General features: G+C 52.2%; 10 protein-coding genes across 10 annotated transcripts; 6 read left to right on the top strand and 4 right to left on the bottom strand.

Annotated features, from left to right (window-relative positions):
* Positions 1-68: 68 nt before the first annotated feature.
* Positions 69-284, top strand: AKAW2_60515S (uncharacterized protein; the record flags this gene model as incomplete). The annotated part of the gene is made up of 1 exon (XM_041692649.1): positions 69-284. One exon carries the CDS (start codon positions 69-71, stop codon positions 282-284), a length of 216 nt encoding a protein of 71 aa, XP_041546013.1.
* A 1,410-nt stretch (positions 285-1,694) lies between these two features.
* On the bottom strand, positions 1,695-3,587 carry AKAW2_60516A (uncharacterized protein; the record flags this gene model as incomplete). The annotated part of the gene is made up of 3 exons (XM_041692650.1): positions 1,695-2,141; positions 2,221-3,455; positions 3,551-3,587. 3 exons carry the CDS (start codon positions 3,585-3,587, stop codon positions 1,695-1,697), a joined length of 1,719 nt encoding a protein of 572 aa, XP_041546014.1.
* Positions 3,588-4,128: 541 nt separating this feature from the next.
* On the top strand, positions 4,129-5,594 carry AKAW2_60517S (M20 family metallopeptidase; the record flags this gene model as incomplete). Its single annotated transcript, XM_041692651.1, has 4 exons — positions 4,129-4,221; positions 4,277-5,094; positions 5,161-5,300; positions 5,371-5,594. 4 exons carry the CDS (start codon positions 4,129-4,131, stop codon positions 5,592-5,594), a joined length of 1,275 nt encoding a protein of 424 aa, XP_041546015.1.
* Positions 5,595-5,998: 404 nt separating this feature from the next.
* On the bottom strand, positions 5,999-7,971 carry AKAW2_60518A (putative MFS allantoate transporter; the record flags this gene model as incomplete). The annotated part of the gene is made up of 9 exons (XM_041692652.1): positions 5,999-6,187; positions 6,264-6,498; positions 6,568-6,633; positions 6,700-6,800; positions 6,854-7,117; positions 7,174-7,432; positions 7,482-7,541; positions 7,603-7,761; positions 7,820-7,971. 9 exons carry the CDS (start codon positions 7,969-7,971, stop codon positions 5,999-6,001), a joined length of 1,485 nt encoding a protein of 494 aa, XP_041546016.1.
* Positions 7,972-8,961: 990 nt separating this feature from the next.
* Positions 8,962-10,830, bottom strand: PDH1 (putative 2-methylcitrate dehydratase; the record flags this gene model as incomplete). Its single annotated transcript, XM_041692653.1, has 4 exons — positions 8,962-9,393; positions 9,455-9,639; positions 9,695-10,472; positions 10,552-10,830. The coding sequence occupies 4 exons, from the start codon at positions 10,828-10,830 to the stop codon at positions 8,962-8,964; spliced, it is 1,674 nt and encodes a 557-aa protein (XP_041546017.1).
* A 600-nt stretch (positions 10,831-11,430) lies between these two features.
* AKAW2_60520S (uncharacterized protein) lies at positions 11,431-11,820 on the top strand (the record flags this gene model as incomplete). The annotated part of the gene is made up of 1 exon (XM_041692654.1): positions 11,431-11,820. The coding sequence occupies one exon, from the start codon at positions 11,431-11,433 to the stop codon at positions 11,818-11,820; it is 390 nt and encodes a 129-aa protein (XP_041546018.1).
* A 176-nt stretch (positions 11,821-11,996) lies between these two features.
* AKAW2_60521A (DNA cytosine methyltransferase) lies at positions 11,997-14,425 on the bottom strand (the record flags this gene model as incomplete). Its single annotated transcript, XM_041692655.1, has 3 exons — positions 11,997-12,429; positions 12,481-13,794; positions 14,397-14,425. The coding sequence occupies 3 exons, from the start codon at positions 14,423-14,425 to the stop codon at positions 11,997-11,999; spliced, it is 1,776 nt and encodes a 591-aa protein (XP_041546019.1).
* A 943-nt stretch (positions 14,426-15,368) lies between these two features.
* ADE4 (amidophosphoribosyltransferase) lies at positions 15,369-17,247 on the top strand (the record flags this gene model as incomplete). Its single annotated transcript, XM_041692658.1, has 3 exons — positions 15,369-15,453; positions 15,533-16,673; positions 16,728-17,247. 3 exons carry the CDS (start codon positions 15,369-15,371, stop codon positions 17,245-17,247), a joined length of 1,746 nt encoding a protein of 581 aa, XP_041546020.1.
* A 502-nt stretch (positions 17,248-17,749) lies between these two features.
* AKAW2_60523S (endonuclease III domain-containing protein) lies at positions 17,750-19,126 on the top strand (the record flags this gene model as incomplete). Its single annotated transcript, XM_041692659.1, has 1 exon — positions 17,750-19,126. One exon carries the CDS (start codon positions 17,750-17,752, stop codon positions 19,124-19,126), a length of 1,377 nt encoding a protein of 458 aa, XP_041546021.1.
* Positions 19,127-19,693: 567 nt separating this feature from the next.
* MSC7 (aldehyde dehydrogenase family protein) lies at positions 19,694-21,747 on the top strand (the record flags this gene model as incomplete). Its single annotated transcript, XM_041692660.1, has 3 exons — positions 19,694-19,954; positions 20,040-20,221; positions 20,295-21,747. The coding sequence occupies 3 exons, from the start codon at positions 19,694-19,696 to the stop codon at positions 21,745-21,747; spliced, it is 1,896 nt and encodes a 631-aa protein (XP_041546022.1).
* Between the last annotated feature and the right edge of the window lie 223 nt (positions 21,748-21,970).

Below are 21,970 nucleotides of genomic sequence, written 5' to 3' on the forward strand. Positions count from 1 at the left end.
CCCCCGGAAGCGATGCCTTGGCGCCAACCTTGGGCGCGAAGTCGGCGAGTCTCGCCTCTTTCGGGATTATGACGCATACGACCACAGCATTCCGCCACGTGAGCCAGTACGAGCATCGAGACCCGAGTTCGAGCGATATGATTGGTGCAGAGGCCCAGTGGCCCCAGCGGAAACGCCAAGGTGTTCCGGAGCGCGGAGACTTGGCGCCTCCTGAGGCAATAATACAGACTGCACCGCAGGGTGACTGTCCGGTGGCCTTGGCGTGCTGCTGCGCGGGGGTCTGAGGGCCACTCGCTGGCTCAACTTTAAATGCAGCCGTCTCTGTCCTCGGAGACCTGCCCCAATTCCCCCGCCGGTGATGGATCCCATTCCCAGTATCCCCCCATGCAACCATCCCCACCACCTTACCCCTGCTGACGCTGCTGATGCTGCTTTGGAAGCTGTCGTGAGGAGTGAGTCGCTGGCTTCGAGCCGATTTATCCGACGCGTCATCTCCTGAGCGCAGTTGACCTATCGATCTTATCTTTGTTGTTGTTCCTCCGTATACTTCCGATGGCTGGGGATACGCACCACACCGGCATAGTGGGTGTGATTGTGGGTGCAGTGGTCTTGTTTGCGGCCTTGAGTACGATCCCATTGTGAGTTCTAGTGTTCCAGTGTCCTCTATTGGAGGCTCAACTGCTGCATGCATGCCTGGTGGAGGATGCTGCATGCTGGTTGAATTCCATTGTTTGGATGTATCTAACCTGACAGTATCGTGCTGTACCATCATCGTCGACGAGCAACTGCCAGACGCAGTAGCGAACTCCGCAACCTCACCGATGGCGGCATAATGCGGCAGGTATCGGTCGATCGATGGCTGGACGAGCAGACACACGCGAGCTGCGAGGATCGGTTATACGCTCAGGAATCCTGGTAAGGCTGTTCTCCTTTGGGTGGCGCCAACGCTTGGCCGAGATGCGGGGACACATTGCTGGTAGCGGTCTTGGCCGGACTTGCGTTCCATAGAACTGATGCATGGCTTCCTTGGTAGTCCCATCTGTCTGTCAACCCTAGCAGCGTCCCAAGATACCCTTCCTTTTCCCGAGCCGGCCTGGGTCGCACCATCACCCCATGACGAGCCCAGCCTGCATGATACGATGGAGGCCGATCGAATGTCTGGGAGGAGAAACATCCTGGTCCTCAACCGTTGCCACCATGTCTTCCATGCGTCCTGTCTCGCGTCATGGTTCGAATACCATCAGTATAAATGCCCAATTTGTCAGACATCATATTTCAGCGAATAGCCCGCTACAACATTGCAGATAGTCAGTGACCACAATGGAAAGTCTTTGTTCCCGCGTATATCTTTTGCCAAGACTAGTACTATGGTTGGTAAACTCTAAGTCCGTCCAAGTCCATTTGACTCGATTGAGCAGGGTCGTCACCATGACCACGATGTCACCTTCAGAACCAAGCATAATCGTTGTGCATGGCAGGCCCTGATGAGTGCGATAATGTACGACCACTAGCTGCATGGCTAGAGCGTAGCATATGTTGGCAGTCGGAAAAGACCCCATGATTTGGCTAGGATCCTCTTCCCGAAATTTTCTAGAACACTCGTCAGGCAGATCCCTGAGCTATTCTAGCCTTATCATCGTTGCCACTGGGATGCAGACATCCTATCAACTCACTTCAACGTCTAACCGAGTGCACTACTGTGCGCACAATGGCCTTCGTCCGTGCGCAAATGGGTCGCCTCCTTGGATAATCTCGTCAAATCGTGCGCTGACTCGGCTGTAGTTGAGCCCATAGCGACCAAGCTCACGCAGCCGAAACGACACCCAGTCTTGGTATATCCTGTCAGACGTGGCAATCCCCGCGATGAAGAGAGGCCACGTGATGCGCACCATCAAGTGCGGTCTGCTGCGATGTAGCTTCAAAGAAAGTTCCAGAACCTGGGAAACGGCATCATGCAGGGCCATCATCCCCGCACCCTGCAGTCCTTTGGCTAGGGTGTCTTTGAAGCACAGATGAAAGTACACGATTGTGCCGTAATAAGTAATGGCTGCCCAAAAGATCGTTTCCATCACGCGACGTCCGTCACCCACGACTTCACACGAGGGCGCAGACTTGGCGGAACTCAACAAGGTATCGAATTCCTGATCAACGGATTAGTCGCTGTCGCCCATCCATGTGCAGACATGACAGGTCATCTGCGAGGATGGGACGGATACTTACATCAGATAACACGTTGAGTTCTTTAATAATCTCAAGGCCCGACTTGATTGCAGGATTTCCTTGCCGAAATAACTCCGTGATCTTGAATTGCAGTACATGACTTCGATGATACAACGATAGCCCCGGCATATTCTCCATATCATCCAATTGGGCGGTGGTGGGGTAGGAATCGCCCCAGAATCGAGACGGGGACTGTCTGCCAATCCTATACAGCTCAGAAAGACTCAAACCCGCACTTCCTGCTTCGTCTTGCATGAAAAACCGGAACAGGTCGGCATCGAGCCTGGCAGCACCTGGGCCAGAGAGCAAAGCGCCCGGTGTGAAAAAGTACAGAGTCCAAAGCAGAAAAAGAGGGACCGCTGTATGTCGAAGTCTGTCTTTGGACAAATCCGCAGTCTCTTGCAGCACAGGGCTGTCGCATGCGCTCATGCTCTGGGCCTCATCTGCGACATTACATAGTGCGGTCGGCGAACTTGTGTCTGCATTTGCGACATTTGGAGGCTCTAATTGTTTGAGTGACGGGACGACATGATTGAAGAGTAGACTCTCAATCCCGCGGATGTGAATATTAATTCCAGCAGTCCCGCTGCCGAATCGGTTCTCATAATCAATCATCATCCACAAGGTAATGAAGATGGCTTCGATCTGCGCCGGGGACTTGACGTCTGGTTTCAGCGCTTCCCGAAGACCAGAGAGAGCCCGGCCATAGTGCAACCTACTGTCCATGTCGGACAGACTCTCAAGGGTACATTGTCCGTCCGTCTTGTCCCGGTCGTACAAACGCGACCGGTTGATCTCACTCGACGTCGTCGCCAACATCATGCTCATAACCATGGGTTCTTTAACTGCAATTTTATGGTATGCATAAGACACGGTAGACCACGGCCAATGCTTACCAAGGATCACGACCAGCGCAGAATCCTGAAGATAATTCAAGCACGAGCGATCAAAGTCCGATATAACCAGGGAATTGGCCGCTTGGATGCTGTTCCCAGCACCACCGGTAGGCGATAAAGAACGCGGAGGAGACGGGACAGGCTGACAGACCATCTGCGCTTCCAGCGGGCGAGTGTCTCTTCCGGGTCTTTTAGCTGGACCCCGGGGGATGGGGCCGCCCTTCCACTCACATACGATCCGGGCCGCAGTGCAACGCCGGCACTGTGGCTCCTGCTGGCCAGGAACGAATAGTTTCTCTTCGTCGCATTTGACCTTGCGGATTCTACACGTGCGACAACCTATGGTGCAGTAAGTCCGACCATTCTTAGAAAGAGACACCGAAAAAAGCAAACCTAGACAATTGGCGTAAGACAGAACTGGTGGGGATCCTTACCGGTCTTGGACCGAGTCCTCCTGCCGAGCCCATGCATCGTCTATCGGTTCTATCGCGTGCTTGCCGTTGCTCCACTTACTCGCGGTGTGCCTGTCGGGGAGGAATGTCCTGTCAGACTTGACATGTAACCTGGTCAAAAGCAGGGCCATTAGAGACACCGAGCCGAGACAAACCAACCAGGAGGACATCGAAAGGAGAGGGGGGAAGAGAAAATGCGGAGAATTGAATCGCCAACCGATGCTCTCTTTTCCCTCCTGCCGCCGTTCCTGCCGAGCCTCGCTCGCCGATTGGCTGCATCGGCACCGGTCATGTGACCTCGGTATCGGCAATTGTGATGGCTTCAACAGTACCAAATGCAGTAGTAGATAGTCTAGTAGTAGTAGTAGATAAGTCCCTTGCTATCACTTATCAATTAGATACCGATAGCCCCCTCTCGGATCTCCGCAATCAATGCGGAGAGCCATCTCCACCATGCACGATCCAACTATAAAATGCGCGTACATGCCAGTCTCCAACTCTAGCACCTGAGTAAATACAATTCAACCCTAAGTAGTACTAAGTACACACCAGCCACAACCATGCAGCTCGAAGCAACACAACAACGCTTCATCGCCAGCGTCGAAGAAGCCCTCCACAAACATGCCGCCGAATTAGAAGACATCAACAAGAAGGCAAGCCCCAACACACCCACCCATACCTCACATACCTACTAACCACCAACCCCAGATCTGGTCCACCCCGGAACTAGCCTACACAGAACACCAAGCCCACGACAACATCTGCACCCTCTTCGAGACCCTCCAACGTACCAACCCATCCTACCGCATCCAACGCTCCGCCTACGACATCCCAACCGCCTTCGAAGTAACCTACACCCACGGCAGCAGCACCACCGGCGGCCGCACCATCGTCTTCAACGCCGAATACGACGCCCTCCCCAACATCGGCCACGCCTGCGGCCACAACCTCATCGCAACAAGCTCCATCGCCGCCTTCATCGCCACCTGCGAAGCCCTCAAACACCAAGCCCCAGAGGACTCCAACTACACCATCCGCCTCCTCGGCACCCCCGCCGAAGAATCCGGCGGCGGGAAAGTCCGTCTCCTCGACAATGGCGCCTACAAGGACGTCGACGCCTGCCTAATGGTCCACCCTATCCCCATGGCCCCGGGCCATCCAGAGCTACTCAGCTTGGCCACCGTACTACCCGGTGGGTTCCTAGCGAATGACAAAGTCACCGTGACCTTCACGGGCAAGCCGGCGCATGCGGCCGCAGCGCCGTGGGAGGGCGTGAATGCGTTGGATGCGGTGGTCGCGGCGTATGTGAATATCTCGCTGTTGAGGCAGCAGATTCTGCCCACGCAGAGGATTCATGGTGTCGTGGCTAGTGGGGGAGATAGGCCGAATGTGATTCCTATGTCGGCATCAGTGGATTATTATATTCGCTCGCCGACGAAGAAGGGATTGAAGGCGCTGACGGAGAAGGTGGTTAAGTGTTTCGAGGCGGCCGCGTTGGCGACGGGGTGTGGGGTGGAGTTTGAGTGGTGAGTTAGCAGCCAGTTCTCCTCCGTTCAATGCTTCTCTGAATGCTAATGCATGGTGGTGGGTAGGGGTGTCTCGTACGACGACCTCAAAACCAATAATCCTATCTGCGAGAGCTACGTCTCTGTTATGCGCGCTATGGGTCATCACACGGTGATGAATAATGCCGGCCAGTCTGGTAAACTTACTGGCGCGTCGACGGATATGGGTACGTCAACCACCCACAATATACACATCATAGTCCTAGATTCAGATCGATTAACGATGGTAATTTACAGGAAACGTCTCTTACGCCCTCCCTGGATTTCACGGCCTCTTCACCATCCCCACAGACGGCGTCAATCATACCCCGGGTTTCACCAACGGTGCTGGTTCACCTGAAGCGCATCAGCGCTGTCTGGCCTGTGCGGCGGGGATGGCTGTTGTAGCGTGCCAGATTGTGACGGATGATGAGTTTGCAAGGAGGGTGAAGGAGGATTTTGAGGTCGAGGCGGAGGAGTAGGCGGGTTTTTTTTTAAAAATGGGTTGCTGTCATGATGGACGTTGTGTTTATCTATTGAACTGAGTATGAATGATTGTCATGACATGATGATTGCTGGATTTTGAGTGTTTGTGTAGATAGTGTGATAGTAAGTTCTATGTTCAACTATAGTAGTTGAGGGGTAGTAAGTTGGAATCCTTCGATATACAACAAGCGTGCGATTTGTGAGCAACAGTAGGGATTTTGTTATTTCTTAGCGATCTCAAACTTGAAGAGTACTACTTTAGTTACTCAGGGACTTATCACACCTCGCTCAGTACTTATCTTAACAAAATTATCAACGCAGTAACTCCGTCCGGATTACTCGATATCCACATCATAAATACCCACCCCAACCCACTTTACCTCCTAAAAATCCTACTATATCAATAAACATACCTAAACCCCGGATTCTTCAAATCCGTAACATCAGCCAACACCTCCCTCTCCTCCCCTTCCCCCATCCCCATTCCCGATCTATCCCTCCTCGCATTCTCCCACCTCAAGTACACAACAAACGCCACAAGGTCCACCACCACAACGGCCAAACACACAAACACAGCTATGAAGCCACTCTGCATATACCAAACAACTCATGTTAGTTCATTTCACATGTACTGTATATTTCTATTGGTCATGGGTCAAACGCACCTGATACCTCGGCGCCTGACTCTCGAAAAACAGCTGCGGCCCGATAATATTCCCCACGCAGTACATGATAAAGTATATGGCGCTGACGGTGGCTCGCTTGGTGATGCCGCCGATGTTGGCGCTGATCATGGCCATGGAGAGGGGCAAGCTGACGGAGTAGAGACTCATGAGGATGAGGCCGATGTATCGGGAGGCGATGGGTTTGGTGCTGTTGACGAGGGCGGTTCCTAGGATGCTTTTGTCGTTTGTTAGTGGGGATGCAGGGCTGGGGTTGGGTGTGTTTGGGAGGGGAGGGGGGATGTACCTGACGCAGGTGAGTATGATGGAGGTTATGCAGCGGCTGTTGGCGAATTTGGTCGAGGTGAAGCAGCTATATATTTGTAGAATGTTAAATGAGGTCCATATTTGGGTGAGGGATAAAGGTGGTAGGGCATACGATATCAAGATGATGAGGAAGACGATGAATCCTCCAGGCATGCCTAGCAGCAGAGTATGTTCGGTGTCGTATCCGAAGCCTTTGAGGATAAGGCCTGAGAACTGTGTATCGTCAGATTAAATGCGCAGTCTCCTAATAAAGGTAAGTAACTCACCGTCGTATATCCACCATTGGGAATATTGCAGCCCAGAACAAATACGGCCAGGAACCATGTCTTCGGGTCTGTAAATGCTTCCATAACCTGGCCCCATTCGATCTTATTGTTTTTGTACCCCGCTTTGTTTGCCTTCAATCGTGCCAGCGCAATGACCCTCTCCTCGTCTGTTAGAAAGGAAGCATTTGTGGGTGAGTCGGGCAGGCGGAGGAGCATTAGAAAACCCCAGAGGAAAGTGACGATGCCGAAGATGATGAACATCCACTGTTAAATATTAGCTTTGTTTTCAAGAATCAGGGTATCTGAAAGGGTTCTTCTACCTTCCATGATGCTAAACTGTCCTGAATCTGCCAGATACCCACGGCAATAGCATTACCGAGCACCAGTGACAAACTATTTCCACAGAACCAGATCCCATGGCGTAGCGGTTGTTCAGACGTGCGATACCATAGAGATGTAAGGAGGCCGAATCCCGGGGTTACACTAGCTTCTGCGCAGCCTAGAAAGAACCGGGCGACCATGAGTCCGGTGAAATTCGTGGTAGCAGCATGACATGCGAGGACGACGGCCCAGCAGAGACTATAGCTGTAAGCGTGTGGTGTGTGGCATCAGGAAGAGGAAGACGTACTATGTGCACGCTAAGTACTTCCCCAAAGGGAACTTAACAAGCAGTAGTGATGCAGGATAGCTGGATACTCCTCATCAGAATTGATCACTCAAGCTAGACTGCTTCACATTATATCAAATACCTAAACGCAAGATACCCAAAGTAAAAGATCGACGAAGTCCAACTATACTCCGTCCCATGCAGCTTCAGGTCCGTCAGAAGACCCATAATAGCAGAGTAATTCAACGTCTGCTTATCCACAAACGACATCATGTACGCAACCAGCATGATAGGAAGAATCCTAGGTCACCATTAACCCTCCTCCCACTCCCATAAACCACATCCAAAGCATAACATACCGAAAATCAATCTTCCTCACAAGCCTCTTCTCCGCCTCAGCAGAGAACCGAGGCATCGATTCCAGCTCGATCACCCCATTATCAAAACTTGTTTTCACAGCTTCATGATCACCACCACACTCCTCCTTCTTTTCAGTCGTAAAGTCCGCCATAATACTGTTGAGAAAAGACGACAGTATTCAAGCGAATACCAACACGCGCATATTCTCTCCTAAATACATTCCAACACCCACCCCCAGATATCATTCAAACCCCCTCAGCATCCTATCAACCATATCTTGGCACGAAACTCAATATCATAACTGCAACACCCCCCCACCAACACGATCATTGGCTGTATCGGCAAGGCTGGCCCCGATCGACAACAGCCGATGCCGAGATAGAGGAGTACCTACCACTTTACCCCAGGTTTTCGCTCTTATCGAGCCTGCATTAGGCTAGCGGGTTGGGAATCCGTGCGCTGCACTGATAGCAGGGTCAGGGTTGATGTGATTGGTGGTAGGGTGAGACACCCACTAACGGGTATTGTTGTTGCTCTAGGCAGGAGTGTTGGATATTAGGGCCTGTCTTATCGCCGATTCCCTATCGATGATGGGGAAGTTATCTTCTAAGTTGTTAATTATCTCAGTAGTGTACCTGGATGATGTGCACGCTTGTAATGTGCCCTTCTAACTTAGGATGTACATTATGGTGTAGAATGCAAGTAGGACTCGTATAACGGCAGACTCGACTTTGGGATTGACAATCTGGTTTCTGCTGCACTTTGATGGGTAGACCCTGTAAGTATGATATCAGCTGTGTGTATGGGGGAATCGACTATCGCGGCTACTCTGCAAGATGATAACATGAGGAGGGTCGGCAACGTCTAGATCCTGGGTGATAAACATGAATCGTGTTGTTGGTGGGTTCGGCAGCGTGTTGCATAGCCGTCGGCAGCGAGTCCATCCACTAGCATCTACCCTAGCCCAGTCTCTGGTCATTCTACTACCAACCTGCAGAATCCTGATTCTCTCGGTCCCACCATATCGTAATTCTAAGTATTCTATCACTGGCTAATTCTCGTTTATCTCATACACGATATCTTCAAAATCTCGCTTCAAATTATGGTATAATATCTCCATGTCGCATATACAATCATGACTCTACTGGGATGCCACAATCTGGTCCTTGACATACAGGTCGACGTACTGGTCGACATCATAGCCCTCGAGAGCGGCCCGGTCCCAGCCAATCTGGATGAGCTGGTCAATACGGGCCTGGTCAAAGTGCGCCTCCAGATGACGCTTGTACTTGGCCAGAATCTCCGGCTTGGCCTCCTCACGCCGCAGACGGTGGCCCAAGGGCGCCTCAACAACCACCTCATCAAGCACCGTTCCGTCGTTCAGAGTAACGGTGAGGGCGTTGGGAATGGTGCGCTTGGCAGGGTCGTGGTAATCCTTGGTGAACTGGGGGTCCTCGACACAGTAGATGCGCTTCCGCAGGTCATCCAGGAGCTGAGAGGTAGCGGCCTCCGATCCGTCGGCGTAGTCGTTGGCAGTCAACCGGTTGAAGGCCAACATGGTTGCGACCATGTACTGGTGAGCTGTCAGTATGCGGGGTACATGGCGAACAATGTTTGGATCCGAAATGACCTACCTGGACACAGTGGTCACGATCGGCAAAGTTGTCCATCGGCTTGAACTGCTTGTCAATGATACGGATGCACGCCTCGTGGGTGCGGTTTCTGATCTCCTTAATGTCAGCGGCGGTCTTTCCAAGAGCCTTGAGCTTCACGTTGACGATCTGAGCGGCCTCGATGGCAGTCTGGGAGTGGAATTCGGCTATTATTGCAGCTGTTAGTATTTCCTCCATACTGATGTTCGATGCTAGACTTACCCGGGTAGGAGACCTTGAAAAGAACATTCTCCATGACGTAGCTACCGTAGGGGCGCTGGAACTGGAACTTGTTGCCCTTGAACAGGACATCGTAGAAACCCCAGATGGGAGCAGACAGAACGGTGTGCAGGCCACCCTCGCCCTTCTGAACCTTCAAGACGAGGTTGACGGCCCGCTGGCATGCGTCACCCGCAGCCCAGGATTTCCTCGACATGGTGTTGGGGGAGTGTCTGTAGGTACGGAGCGACTGTCCGTCCACGAACGCCTGGGTAATCGCATCTGCGGTCTGCTTCTCGCTGAGACCGAGCATCTTTGCAACCACGGCAGTGGTGGCAACCTTGACCAGGACCACGTGGTCCAAGCCGACCTTGTTGAAGGAGTTCTCCAGCGCCAACACACCCTGGATCTCGTGGGCCTTGATCATGGCCTCCAGGACATCCTTGACCTGGAAGATCTTGCCGCCGGCGATGTTTCCGCCCGCACGGTTTGTGCGAGAAACCCAGTCGGCGACAGCCAGAATACCGCCCAGGTTGTCCGAGGGGTGACCCCACTCAGCAGCCAACCAGCAGTCGTTGTAGTCCAGCCAGCGGATCATAGCACCAATGTTGAAAGCGCCATTGACAGGGTCCAGCTGGTAGGGGGTTCCCGGAACACGAGTGCCATTGGGGACCACGGTGCCGTCCACCACCGGGCCCAGGAGCTTGGAGCATTCCTTGAACTTCAAAGCCTCCAGACCGCAACCTAGGGTGTCGAGGAACACCAAACGGGCGGTGTCATACTGCAAGTCAAGACATCTGCAATTAGTCCATCGCACACAGGATTAAGCCAACAAAAATAATACGGGAGAACCATCGTACCGCCAAGTCCGAGTTCACATTGTAGTTGTGGATATAGTCGGCCATATCCTTGATCTCCGGGTCGTACGGCTTATCGCCGGGAACGACGGGAGCAGCATGTTGAAGAGGAGACATGGTGGAAAATCGAGAGACGCGAGAAAATGTTGAGGGAGTCCTGAGACTGGGACGAGCAATGGAGGAAAGAGAGGATGCAGGCCTGGAGACGGAGGAGATGCGGGAGGGCCAAGTGCGGGGAGACCTGTGGGTCAGCCGTCTCAACGCTGAACAAGAGGCAGACATGATGATGATTGATACCCAAGACGATGCAGATGCAATTAAGGGAGGAGGATGCAGCAATGCCGCCGGGTTGAAGAGGAAGAGAAGGGGAAGAAGAGGAAGGAAGGGCGGAAAGTACGGAAGAAATTGGGGGGGGAAATAAAGTAGTAGACTTACGTTGCTGGGGGCAATCCAAGGGAAGAAGGGGAAAAGGAAAGGGACGGTGAGCTAAAGTCACCCTGATCTCATACCGCCCCCGGCCTTTGTACCGAGGCCAATTCTCTCTTCCTCCTACAATCAATCCGGGCGGTTATTGCCGGCTGGCCGGAGACACATGAAGCGGGGAGGCATTCTCATCAATTCTCTTACTAGTTACTACTTTGTTACTAGTCTTAGACTTACTGATCGGAGGAAGTCAATCGGCGCCTTTTCGCGTGGTCCCAATATTCAGAAAGTCAATGGCACTCAAAAACCAGTTTCAGTGCGACCGGTGCCTGACCCAGAGTTTTCTCCTCCTCAACAACTTCATCTCTCTGAATTGCTGTACTAAACTACTAATAATGTTGGCTGAGCCCCTCCGTCTCAACCTCAGAATGCCCGGTCGAGAACTAGTGCTTTAGTATCATGCAGGAGGAGCCACCTTGCATGTCCTACGTCGACCGGATCCTGCATCTCCAACGCACAATTGAGATCATCTGGAAGCAAATTTATTTATTATTTGCATATCATCTCCCTCCTCTAACGCTTCTAAATGTTCTTTCCCCCAAATTCGACCACTATCCTGGCGATGACTGCCCCCTTCTCTCCGCGGTTGGACGGCTTCATGCCTTCCCGCGGCTATCAAATAGAGGCAAAGGCATGTGGATCTCCTGGCGGATCATCCCCATCTTCCCCCCTCAAGCTCTGACAGTCGGGACTCCACTCGCTGAGGGTACCCGAATTCCACACCGAGGCCCGAAACACAACAAACGCCCGCCAATACTGTCGAATTCACTGTGGAAAGGAATCACATAAGATCCGCGGGTTCTTGAAGTCGTAATGAGAAGAGGATCATTGAGGTTTTTTTTCTTTTTCTTAGAGAATATATTCCAATAAAATGCATGGACGGCATTTGACAAGAGCATCAGGGAACGAGGAGAGATCTGGAATCGCACGTGATGCCCAATAAAAGACACAATGATCAACCAGAGTCAGAATGGCCCTCGCCGCTCAGGATTAGTTTCCTCCTCATCTGTTCGCTGCAGTGAGGCTTTCACCGAACGGTATATGGCTTCTGCCAGCTTCGGCGGCACTGCATTGCCTATCTGTTTCCGCACCTCGCGAGGCCCGAAGCGGAATCGCATAGGGAAAGTCTGCAGGCACGCAAACTCTCTGTTGGTGAAGCCTCGTCTGCCCGATGGATGATAGTTTTCGCCGCCGCCACAGGTTATCGTTCGTGCCTGTCTGTTGGCGTCGAAGGGTCGTCGGGCAATCGCGCTACGTTGCAGCGCGCCCTCGACATCATGATCGGAGGACCCACGAGGAATTCGCGAAATGACCTGGTTAATTGTCACGTAGTCCCTGAGGCCGGAACCAGGTAGCCCATGCGTTGCCTCAGGAAACGGCGGGAGTGTCTCCCCAGGGCTATCAAGGCCATCAGAACAACTAAACCAGAAAGACGCAATATCTACTTACCCAGATGCGATGATTACCAACCTCCTCCGTAGCTGTGGGACTCCGAAATCTGCACAGTTCAGAATGGTCCACCGAACAGAGTAGCCAATCTCAATAAAATCTAGAACCACCCGATGGAAAGTTTCTCGATGCCGCTCATATAATCCGCTTGTCTCCTCCATTGTATGGACTCTCGGCTTTGCCTTCCGAATAAGCTCCGCGCAAGCAAAGACGCATGCAGAGTTTGCATCATCTGTAGCGCACTGCACAGTCTTAGCTGGTGAGAAAGTCTGACATGGCGGAGACCCGTGCGTAACATCAACTTTGAGAAAATCATAGTTGTTCGTCAGAAACGAAAAGACATCCGACTCTTCGCACTCGGCATCTCGGAAATTGAGACTATACGTATTCACCGCGTGTCTGGAATTATCAAATGCCCAGGTAGGGCGCAAACCAGCTTTGCGTGCACCGCAGGACACTCCGCCGGCGCCACAGAAGCCGTCTCCAAACGTGTACTGCCGACTGCTCTTGTTTTCGGTACTTTGCTCAGTCAGATCAATCACGGGTCCCTCGAGATCGATTGCCTGCGGAGCATCACTCGCTCCAAAAGAACGGGTTGTTCCCCTCCACGCCTTGCGCAGACTGCTCGGATAAGTTCTATATCCTTCATCGGCTTCGTCAAATGAGAGATATTCCACTGAAGCAGGGTCATCTGGCTTGTCACGGAAGTTCTCCTTTAGCCGGCAGAACAGGGCGTGGGGGCGCCGTTTCTTCAGGAGATCATGCTCCACATGACAGGCATTCGTGAAGATGACATTTACAATGCGCTTAATTAAGGGCAAGCCAATGTTTCGAGTGTCATTTGCGATCCAAATGAGCTCGTTGGGCCACTTGGGGATATAAGTGCCCTTGTGGCCGGTAGCGCGCACCAAGTGTCTCCCAGTGAAGAAGATCTCTTTTGACACAACGTGCTGGGATATGCTCTCTATCCGGATGAATCTTCCGTCAAATATTTCAAGGGATTGCCCGGGCGTGTAGACGATACCGTTTGCGCACCATTCTTTGAGAGGACGCTTGGCTGGTGCGACATCAATGAACTGCACGTCCTCATCGACGTCTTGTCTTCGGGGGGCTTTGTTCCAGTCTTGTAGTAGTCTATTGAAAGCGGCGTCGGTCAGGTAGTCTTTTTCATTGAACCCCTCTTCGGTGTCAGAGTCGAGTTCAATAATCTCGTTGAACTCAGCGGGGGAAGAGTCTCTCTCAGTTGCTGGGCCGGAGCGATATCCCGTCTGAATGTTCAACACCAGGTCAGGGTCGTTCTCAACAGTGACACTGCTGCGGTCTGAGTCTCCATCAATAGACATGGCGTCTGACGGCCAGTCATCGTCGCTCTCGCAGAGGTGAGGTATGGCAAAAGAGAATGGAGCCATTTTCAATGACAGATAGATAAATAAGAGGAGAAGATAGATGGAGGGAGATCCTTGCAGATGGAAGAATGATGGAGAAGCGAGAATCTGATAGAGATAGCAGAAGACGGGCAAGAAGGGTGGATAGAAGTATAGGAGAAATTTGCAGAGAGAAAGTTGGAAGAGAAGAAGAGAAGACATCTTTATATGCAGAGGGATGGGCAGGAGAGGACTGCTTGCAGGTAGAGTGAATAGGGAGTAACACATGAAGCAAGCCTGGATAGACGACATCGTGCAGAATAACATGCTTTGCACGCATAGGGCAGATGGGATATATCCAACTGGGGGATGGGGATGTGAATGGGGAGTCTGATTGGCTACGAGGGGGAGAATGGCTACAGTAGACATGATTAAGAAGTGGAGGAGGGTAGAGGAGTGTGAGGTGTGTGTGAGCGTGTGAACAATAGGTAGCTACATGGGCAATATAGGGCTGTGAACATGAAGCTATTTTGAAGTGTGGTATAGAAGCACCTGGCTTGTGAATGAGTTGTGAAGTACATTATGGCTGCTTGCTAGTCTTGCATCACCTGGGCTACACAGCTCCCTCACACACGTCTCACAAGCCAAGTTCAGTGAGATTGAGTGTGACTAGGCAGCAGCCACAACAGTCTAGGCAGATCAGCGTTGCGACAGGAATGTTCCGAGTGAGAAATAGTAAAATAATGGCAATAGCCTGTGCTAACATAGCTAGTGGTTGTCTACTACTATATTCACTACAAAAGTATGTAGATAACACTTACCTAATCCGCCCACTCATCTCTGAGTGGTCGAGACCAGCAAAGCATGGATCAACCAATGGTAGGAACGGGCGGGGAGCTGAGTCAGGTCCGGCATCGGCATTACTGGAAAGCCGGGGCAATCTCCGGTTTGTGAAATTTTTCTTTGGTTTAGCGGCTACCCGCAAAAATTCTTCCCTTTTACTCGGTTGGCAGTGGAGAAGAACAGGAGAAATAAGATGCGAGATCCCTCTCTCCTCTCTTCCTCTCCTAAAAAAACTCCTTTAACCATGTTATTCGCTTCACTTATCCCTCCGTGGGCGTGACATTGGCCATTATCCGCCACCATTACTACCTCTGCATGAGTCTTGTTATGTCTCGATAGACGTTTCCGGCTCTATCCCATCTTTTTACACCCGTCCAATTCCGTTTTCTACCCCACCACACTGTGTGTGTGTGTTCCCCCCCCAAGTCTTTCTCTACCCGTTCTGGATGTGAGTATAGGATCGCTTTCCTTTATCTTCCCTTTCATGCTCAATCCTCGCCTCTTTTATGATGAATTTCGGTTTTTTTTATAGATGTTAGACTTCCTAAGCATCATTGCGGATATTTTCCGATCTGACTATACTTACATTGCCACTTGAAATTTTACCTTGCTGGTCATTTCTTTCCGGAAGCGCGTGCTAATCTCCAAGCTTCCAAACTAGAACATCCTACCGCCGACATAATGTGTGGTATCATTGCTCTGATTCAGGCGAACCCCTCGTCGTCCGCTGCCATCGACCTTCATGAGGCACTATACCTGCTTCAACGTGAGTTCAGCCCCTCTAAACTGCGGGGACTATCCGCTGCTTGAGAAACACCCACTAATATCCGTCCGATCGTACATAGACAGAGGTCAAGATGCAGCAGGAATTGCCACGTGCGCAACCGGCGGTCGCATTTATCAGTTGAAGTCGAACGGTATGGCCGCCAAGGTTTTCAACGATGGCGCCAGGGTAGCAGACCTGCCGGGTTCTATGGGAATTGGTCATCTGAGATATCCTACTGCCGGGAGCAGTGCCAACGCTGAGGCTCAGCCATTCTATGTGAACAGTCCATATGGTATCTGCCTGGCCCACAACGGCAACCTGATCAACGCTCCCGAGCTGAAGAGATATCTCGACATCGAAGCCCACCGTCACATCAACACTGACAGCGACAGTGAGTTGATGCTGAACATCTGGGCTGACGAGCTGAGCGAGACGAAGAAGGCACGTGTCAACACTGAAGACCTCTTCTCCAGTCTCAGCCGCATGTATGAGAGATGCCAGGGTGGCTGGGCTTGCACTGCTCTGCTTGCGGGCTTCGGTCTTCTGGGTTTCCGTGACTCCTATGGTATCCGTCCTCTCGTCATCGGTTCTCGGGCCTCCCTTGACGGTGAGGGCACCGACTACATGATGGCGTCCGAGTCGGTCGCTCTTCACCAGCTTGGATTCAGCAACATCCGCGACATCCAGCCTGGTGAGGCGGTTATCATTGAGAAGGGTTGTGAGCCTATCTTCCGTCAGGTTGCTCCCAAGAAGTCCTATGCTCCTGACATCTTCGAATACGTGTACTTTGCTCGTCCTGACTCCGTCATCGACGGTATCAGCGTGTACCGTAGCCGTCAGCGGATGGGTGATCGTCTCGCTGCCAGAATCCTCGATGTCCTTGGACCGGAAGTGGTCAAGGATATCGATGTCGTTATCCCCATCCCTGAGACCTCTACGACGTCTGCGGCGGCCGTTGCCCGGTATCTGGACAAGCCTTACTGCCAAGGTTTCGTCAAGAACCGCTACGTCTTCCGTACCTTCATCATGCCTGAGCAGAAGACCAGACAGAAGGGTGTCCGCCGCAAGTTGAATGCTATGCAGGCCGAGTTCAAGGACCGAAATGTCCTTTTGGTTGATGATAGTATTGTGCGAGGCACGACCAGTCGGGAGATTGTCACTATGGCCCGGGAAGCCGGTGCTAAGAAGGTTTACTTTGCCAGTTGCGCCCCAGAGATCACGTAAGTGGTAACAGTCCCCATTTGCACATCTTCAGTTGCTTACCATCTTCACAGACATGCTCATATCTATGGTATTGATCTGGCATCGCCTGCCGAGCTCGTCGCGCACAACCGCGACACCGCGTCTATCGCCAAGCACATTGGTGCTGACAGTGTCATCTACCAGACATTGGAAGACTTGAAGGGTGCCTGTGCTGAGATCGCTCAGGAGAATGGGTTGTCCGAGCCACGCGACTTTGAAGTCGGTGTCTTTTGCGGTAACTACATCACCCCGGTCTCCGATGGCTACTTTGAGCACCTGGAGAAGCTCCGCGGCGAAGGTCGCAAGATCAAGGCGTTGGACCGTGCCAAGGAAGCTGTCACCCACGGCTTTGCCAGCGAGAAGGACTTCCGCATGGCGGCCAACGGTGTCAAGCTGGATGGCTCGGGCAACATCATCCCCGCTCAGGACCCCAGCGAGTCGGAGGTGCCCCAGGTCAGCGTGTGCACCACCCGCAAACACAAGGAAGAGGAGCACCCCAAGGTGAAGGATCGTATGGACATCAGCATCCATAACATTGCTGATCACGCATGATTATGACATTATGGCCTATCTAAACCATTTCATGGCATTTATGTGGTCTGGAGTCTTGGAGTTCGTAGACGGTGGACGATAGATAGGGAGGCCATTTGCTTTGTTATCAAAGACAGCGAAGGGCTGAGATACCCTGCGTTTAACGAATATATAGACCACCGATGAAAATTCTTGTGCAACCGGACATATGTTCATAGGATGACGTAGATGCAGGACCGCCCTGCAGGTTCCCCGATCATGTGACGACGATTGATCATCTCGCGTGGCCACCACCTCTAGACTCTTGCATAACTATTACGGTGATGACTTAAAACACGATTCAATTGGCGACTCCTGCGTCATGCAGCATCTGTCTAGCCTCGTCCTTCAGCCAGCGGTATACACCGTGGTTTGAATCGAACTTGCGCGGTATCTCCAAGGTGCCGGTCGGCTTCTCTTTTTGTCTCTACCGTGTGAAGAGTACACTGTCGTCCATCCACTATATGTCAATGATTGAGTAGTTATGGCTCGTATGACACGATCCGCCACTGCGCGGGAGACAGCGCTGCTTGCTGCTCAGATGCAGCAGAAAGAGGCCCAGCCATCCATAAGAGCCACCACCGCTACATCTGGCGGTCGACCCATGAAGCGCAACGGAATAGTGGGCGAACCTGCCCACAAAAGGCTAAAGACAACCGGCAGAACTACAAGAATGAATGATGCTCAAGAACTTCCTCACAACCTAGTTTCAGCTACTCTGCTATCCGAGCTGCAAGATAAGAGCGCTCCGATCAAGCTAGACACCCGCGACACCACTATAAAGAAAGAAGAGATAGATGCACTTTCCAATACACTGCAGAACACTGTGGACAAGGCCACAAAAGCGGCCTCGGGGCCTAGAGAAAAAGAGAAGAGATCCAAAAAGACTAATACATATGGCCTCACGCCTGGAATTAGCCCATTCCCAGATTGGGCGCACCCCACCACTGATGAATGTGAAGAAGTCAATCGGTTGCTCTCGACCGTACATGGAGAGATTGTTGCGCCTACCACTATCCCTGAGCCATCGCTCACTGTTACCGGCTGTGGCGAGGTTCCCTCGGTCCTTGATGCTCTCATTCGCACTTTGCTCAGCGGAGCAACAACGGGCAATAACTCCGCCATGGCTTTCAACGGTCTTGTGCAGAGGTTTGGTATCCTGAAAGAGGGTGTTGGTAAAGGAAGCGTGGATTGGGATGCTGTCCGTCGGGCGCCACTCAAAGATGTCTTTGAAGCCATCAAGCGTGGCGGCTTAGCAGACGTCAAAAGCAAGAAGATCAAGGCTATACTAGACATGGTCTACGAAGAGAATCAGCAGCGCAGAGACATGCTGCTGAAGGGGTCTCAGGACGCGCCGCAGGATCTGCTTACGAAGTCTGAAGGTGGCAAGCAATACGAGATTGCATGCGCTGACCAGAATTTCCTATCCTTGAACCATCTTCACAGCTTAGCCACAGAGGACGCCATGGTGGAGTTGGTCAAATACCCCGGGATAGGACCGAAGACTGCTGCTTGCGTCTTACTGTTTTGTTTGCAACGCCCTTGCTTTGCGGTCGATACTCACATCTTCCGTATCTGCAAATGGCTGGGCTGGGTGCCTCCGGACAAAGCCACGGAGATTACGGCGTTCAGCCATCTCGAAGTACGCATCCCTGATCATCTGAAGTATTCCCTTCATCAGCTCCTCATCCGTCATGGTAAGTCTTGCCCACGCTGTCGGGCAATCACTGGGCAGTCATCTGCCGGATGGGAGGAGGGTTGTGTGATTGACCATTTGGTGAAACGGACTGGAAAGAGGAAGGGAGGTAGCATGGCGTCAACAGAGGAAGTCAAACCCAATGGACGGAAACGCCGTGGTTGAGCAGGGATGCTTTTAACCTCAACACCATGTGTGACTAATACCTATGTACGGGGTGGTTTGCGGTTAATTACCGAGTTGGTGTTGTCATTGCTCGAACGAGGTAGAGCTAGAGGTTTTTAAGAAGACAATAAATCATCCGGCCCATTTCATGGTGACGATGAATTCCACAAGTATCAGTAGCAGTAGTAGGACTAGCACTATATATATCCGATGAAGATCTACATCTGGCAGTTCAACCGACTTTCTGAGACATCGCTTGAGAGGAATTGATAAGGTAAAATATTTAAGCCCCGAATGACTATGAAGCCCTAAGAACATAAAAATGAATAGTTTTCTATCTTTATATCTGGCCAGGACCTCTCGTCTGTTGTTTACTGCAAAAAGCTGGATGGAACCCGCCCCCTTGGCACGTGCACCCGCATATCGGAGCAGTGGATAATCGATCGAACCACCTCCGGACAGTCCTTAACTCCCCTCCTTCCTTTTGCCCTTTCTCTGTCTTTTCGCACACTCAGAAGGGCCCGGGAAAGCAGAGCTTCGAGTCAATCGCCCCGTGCGACTTTCACCATGGACTCACTCAACCAATTCATCCCTCCGGCTCTCCTGCCTCTGGTGGACCATCTCCGGACTCAGGGCCCGTTACTCGGCGTCACATTGCTCTCGCTCGCAGCCGCGTACCTTGGTTATCTCTACGTTCTGGGCAGGAAGGAAGCTGCCGTTACATTCAATGTGCCTATTCCTCCAGAAATTCGGGCCAATTGGAAGGGCGAAAAATGGGACAGCCTCCAAGGGGAGGGAAGAAAAGTGCTGGAGGGACAAGTTCGGGGGGTAAGTCTGCCTATACCCTCTCCTTTACAGAACATACCTGCCTCTAAATATCTTGACATGCTTCTGACGTCTTTCTCCTGCGCAGCAATGGAACGACAACCTGATCATGAGCTATTGTCCCGCGGACGGACGAGTACTCGGCAATGGAATCAAACCCGCAACTCCTGACGACGTCGATCGCGCAGTTCTGGCTGCGAAGAGCGCACAACTGGAATGGGCCAATACTAGCTTTGCAGAGAGGAGGAAGGTCCTGAGGACATTGCTGAAGTGTGTACTCATCTTGCCATGTCAACTATCACCCACCAACGCAGGCACTGACCCTGAACCATTCATCCAACAGATACGTCCTCGACCACCAAGATGAACTCGTGACCGCTTGCTGCTTGGATTCCGGTAAAACCAAAGTCGACGCTGCATTCGGAGAGATCCTCGTTACCGCAGAGAAGCTGAAATGGACCCTCGACCACGGTGAAAAGGCCCTGGCACCGGAATCGCGCCCGACAAACTTCCTCATGATGTACAAGAAGAACATGGTCACCTACGAGCCTCTGGGCGTTGTCTCTGCCTGCGTCTCATGGAACTATCCCTTCCACAACTTCATCTCCCCTGTTATCAGTGCTATCTTCGCAGGAAACGGTGTCGTCGTGAAGCCCTCCGAACAAACCGCATGGTCCTCCGCTTTCTTCCTCGAGGTCATCCGCGGCGCCCTCGCCAGCTGCGGCCACTCGCGCGACCTCGTTCAAAGCATCGTCTGCCTCCCTAACGTCGCCGACCACCTGACCTCCCACCCGGACATCTCCCAGTTGACCTTCATCGGCTCCAAGCCCGTGGCCCACAAAGTCTGCGAGTCCGCCGCTAAATCTCTCACCCCGGTGACCGTCGAACTGGGCGGCAAGGACCCAGCCCTGGTTCTCGATGACTCCCGCACCGTCAGCGAAATCCCCGCCATCGCCTCGATCCTCATGCGTGGTGTCTTCCAATCCGCCGGCCAGAACTGCATCGGCGTAGAGCGCATCATCGCCCTGCCCAACGCATACGACAAGCTCGTTGAAATCGTTTCCTCCCGTATCGCCCGTCTTCGCCTCGGCTCCATCCTCCTAGACTCCCAAACCTCCGCCGGAACCCCTGACGTCGGCGCCATGATCTCCCCGGCCTCCTTCGACCGCCTGGAATCCCTCATCGCCGACGCCGTCAAGCAGGGTGCTCGTCTGATCTGCGGTGGAAAGCGCTTCGAGCACCCGGAGCACCCTCTAGGCCATTACTTCACCCCGACTCTCCTGGTAGACGTGACCCCGACCATGAAGATCGCCCAGCAGGAGCTCTTCGCTCCGGTCTTCCTCGTGATGCGCGCCTCCTCCGTCCCCCACGCCATCTCCATCGCCAACTCAACAGACTACGGTCTGGGTGCCAGCGTCTTCGGCTACAACCAGACTGATATCGCGAAGTGCGTGGCGAACATCAAGTCGGGCATGGTGTCGGTCAATGACTTTGGCAGCTACTATGCGGTTCAATTGCCGTTTGGTGGCGTCAAGGGATCCGGATACGGTCGGTTTGCGGGTGAAGAGGGCTTGAGGGGTGTCAGTAATATCAAGGCAGTCTGCGTGGATCGGTTCCCTAAGCTTATGGCGACGAGGATTCCGCCCAGAGTGGACTATCCTATTCGCAAGGGTGACGGTGCGAAGCAGGACGGCACCGGTGCATGGGAGATGTGTAAGGGAGTCGTGGAGACGGGGTATCAGATTACGTTGGGAGGGAGAGTGAGTGGTATTTTGAGGCTGTTGACGAATATGTAATATCCAAAACCTCAATAGATTATAAGTGGTGGATGGTACGAAAGGGAAAGGGATGGTGTAGATTATCGATATGGTGATGGTAATGTGTACGATAACATAACATAACATAGGTAAATAGATTCTCATATAATGACATTATGCATGCATATAATCCCTTTACCTCACTACTTTGTATATCTTGGAAACAATCAAGACATCGCTATCAAACAAAGCAAACTCAAAT

This window comes from Aspergillus luchuensis, chromosome 6 (assembly GCF_016861625.1).
Source record: "Aspergillus luchuensis IFO 4308 DNA, chromosome 6, nearly complete sequence".
NCBI classification, from domain to species: Eukaryota; Fungi; Ascomycota; class Eurotiomycetes; order Eurotiales; family Aspergillaceae; genus Aspergillus; species Aspergillus luchuensis.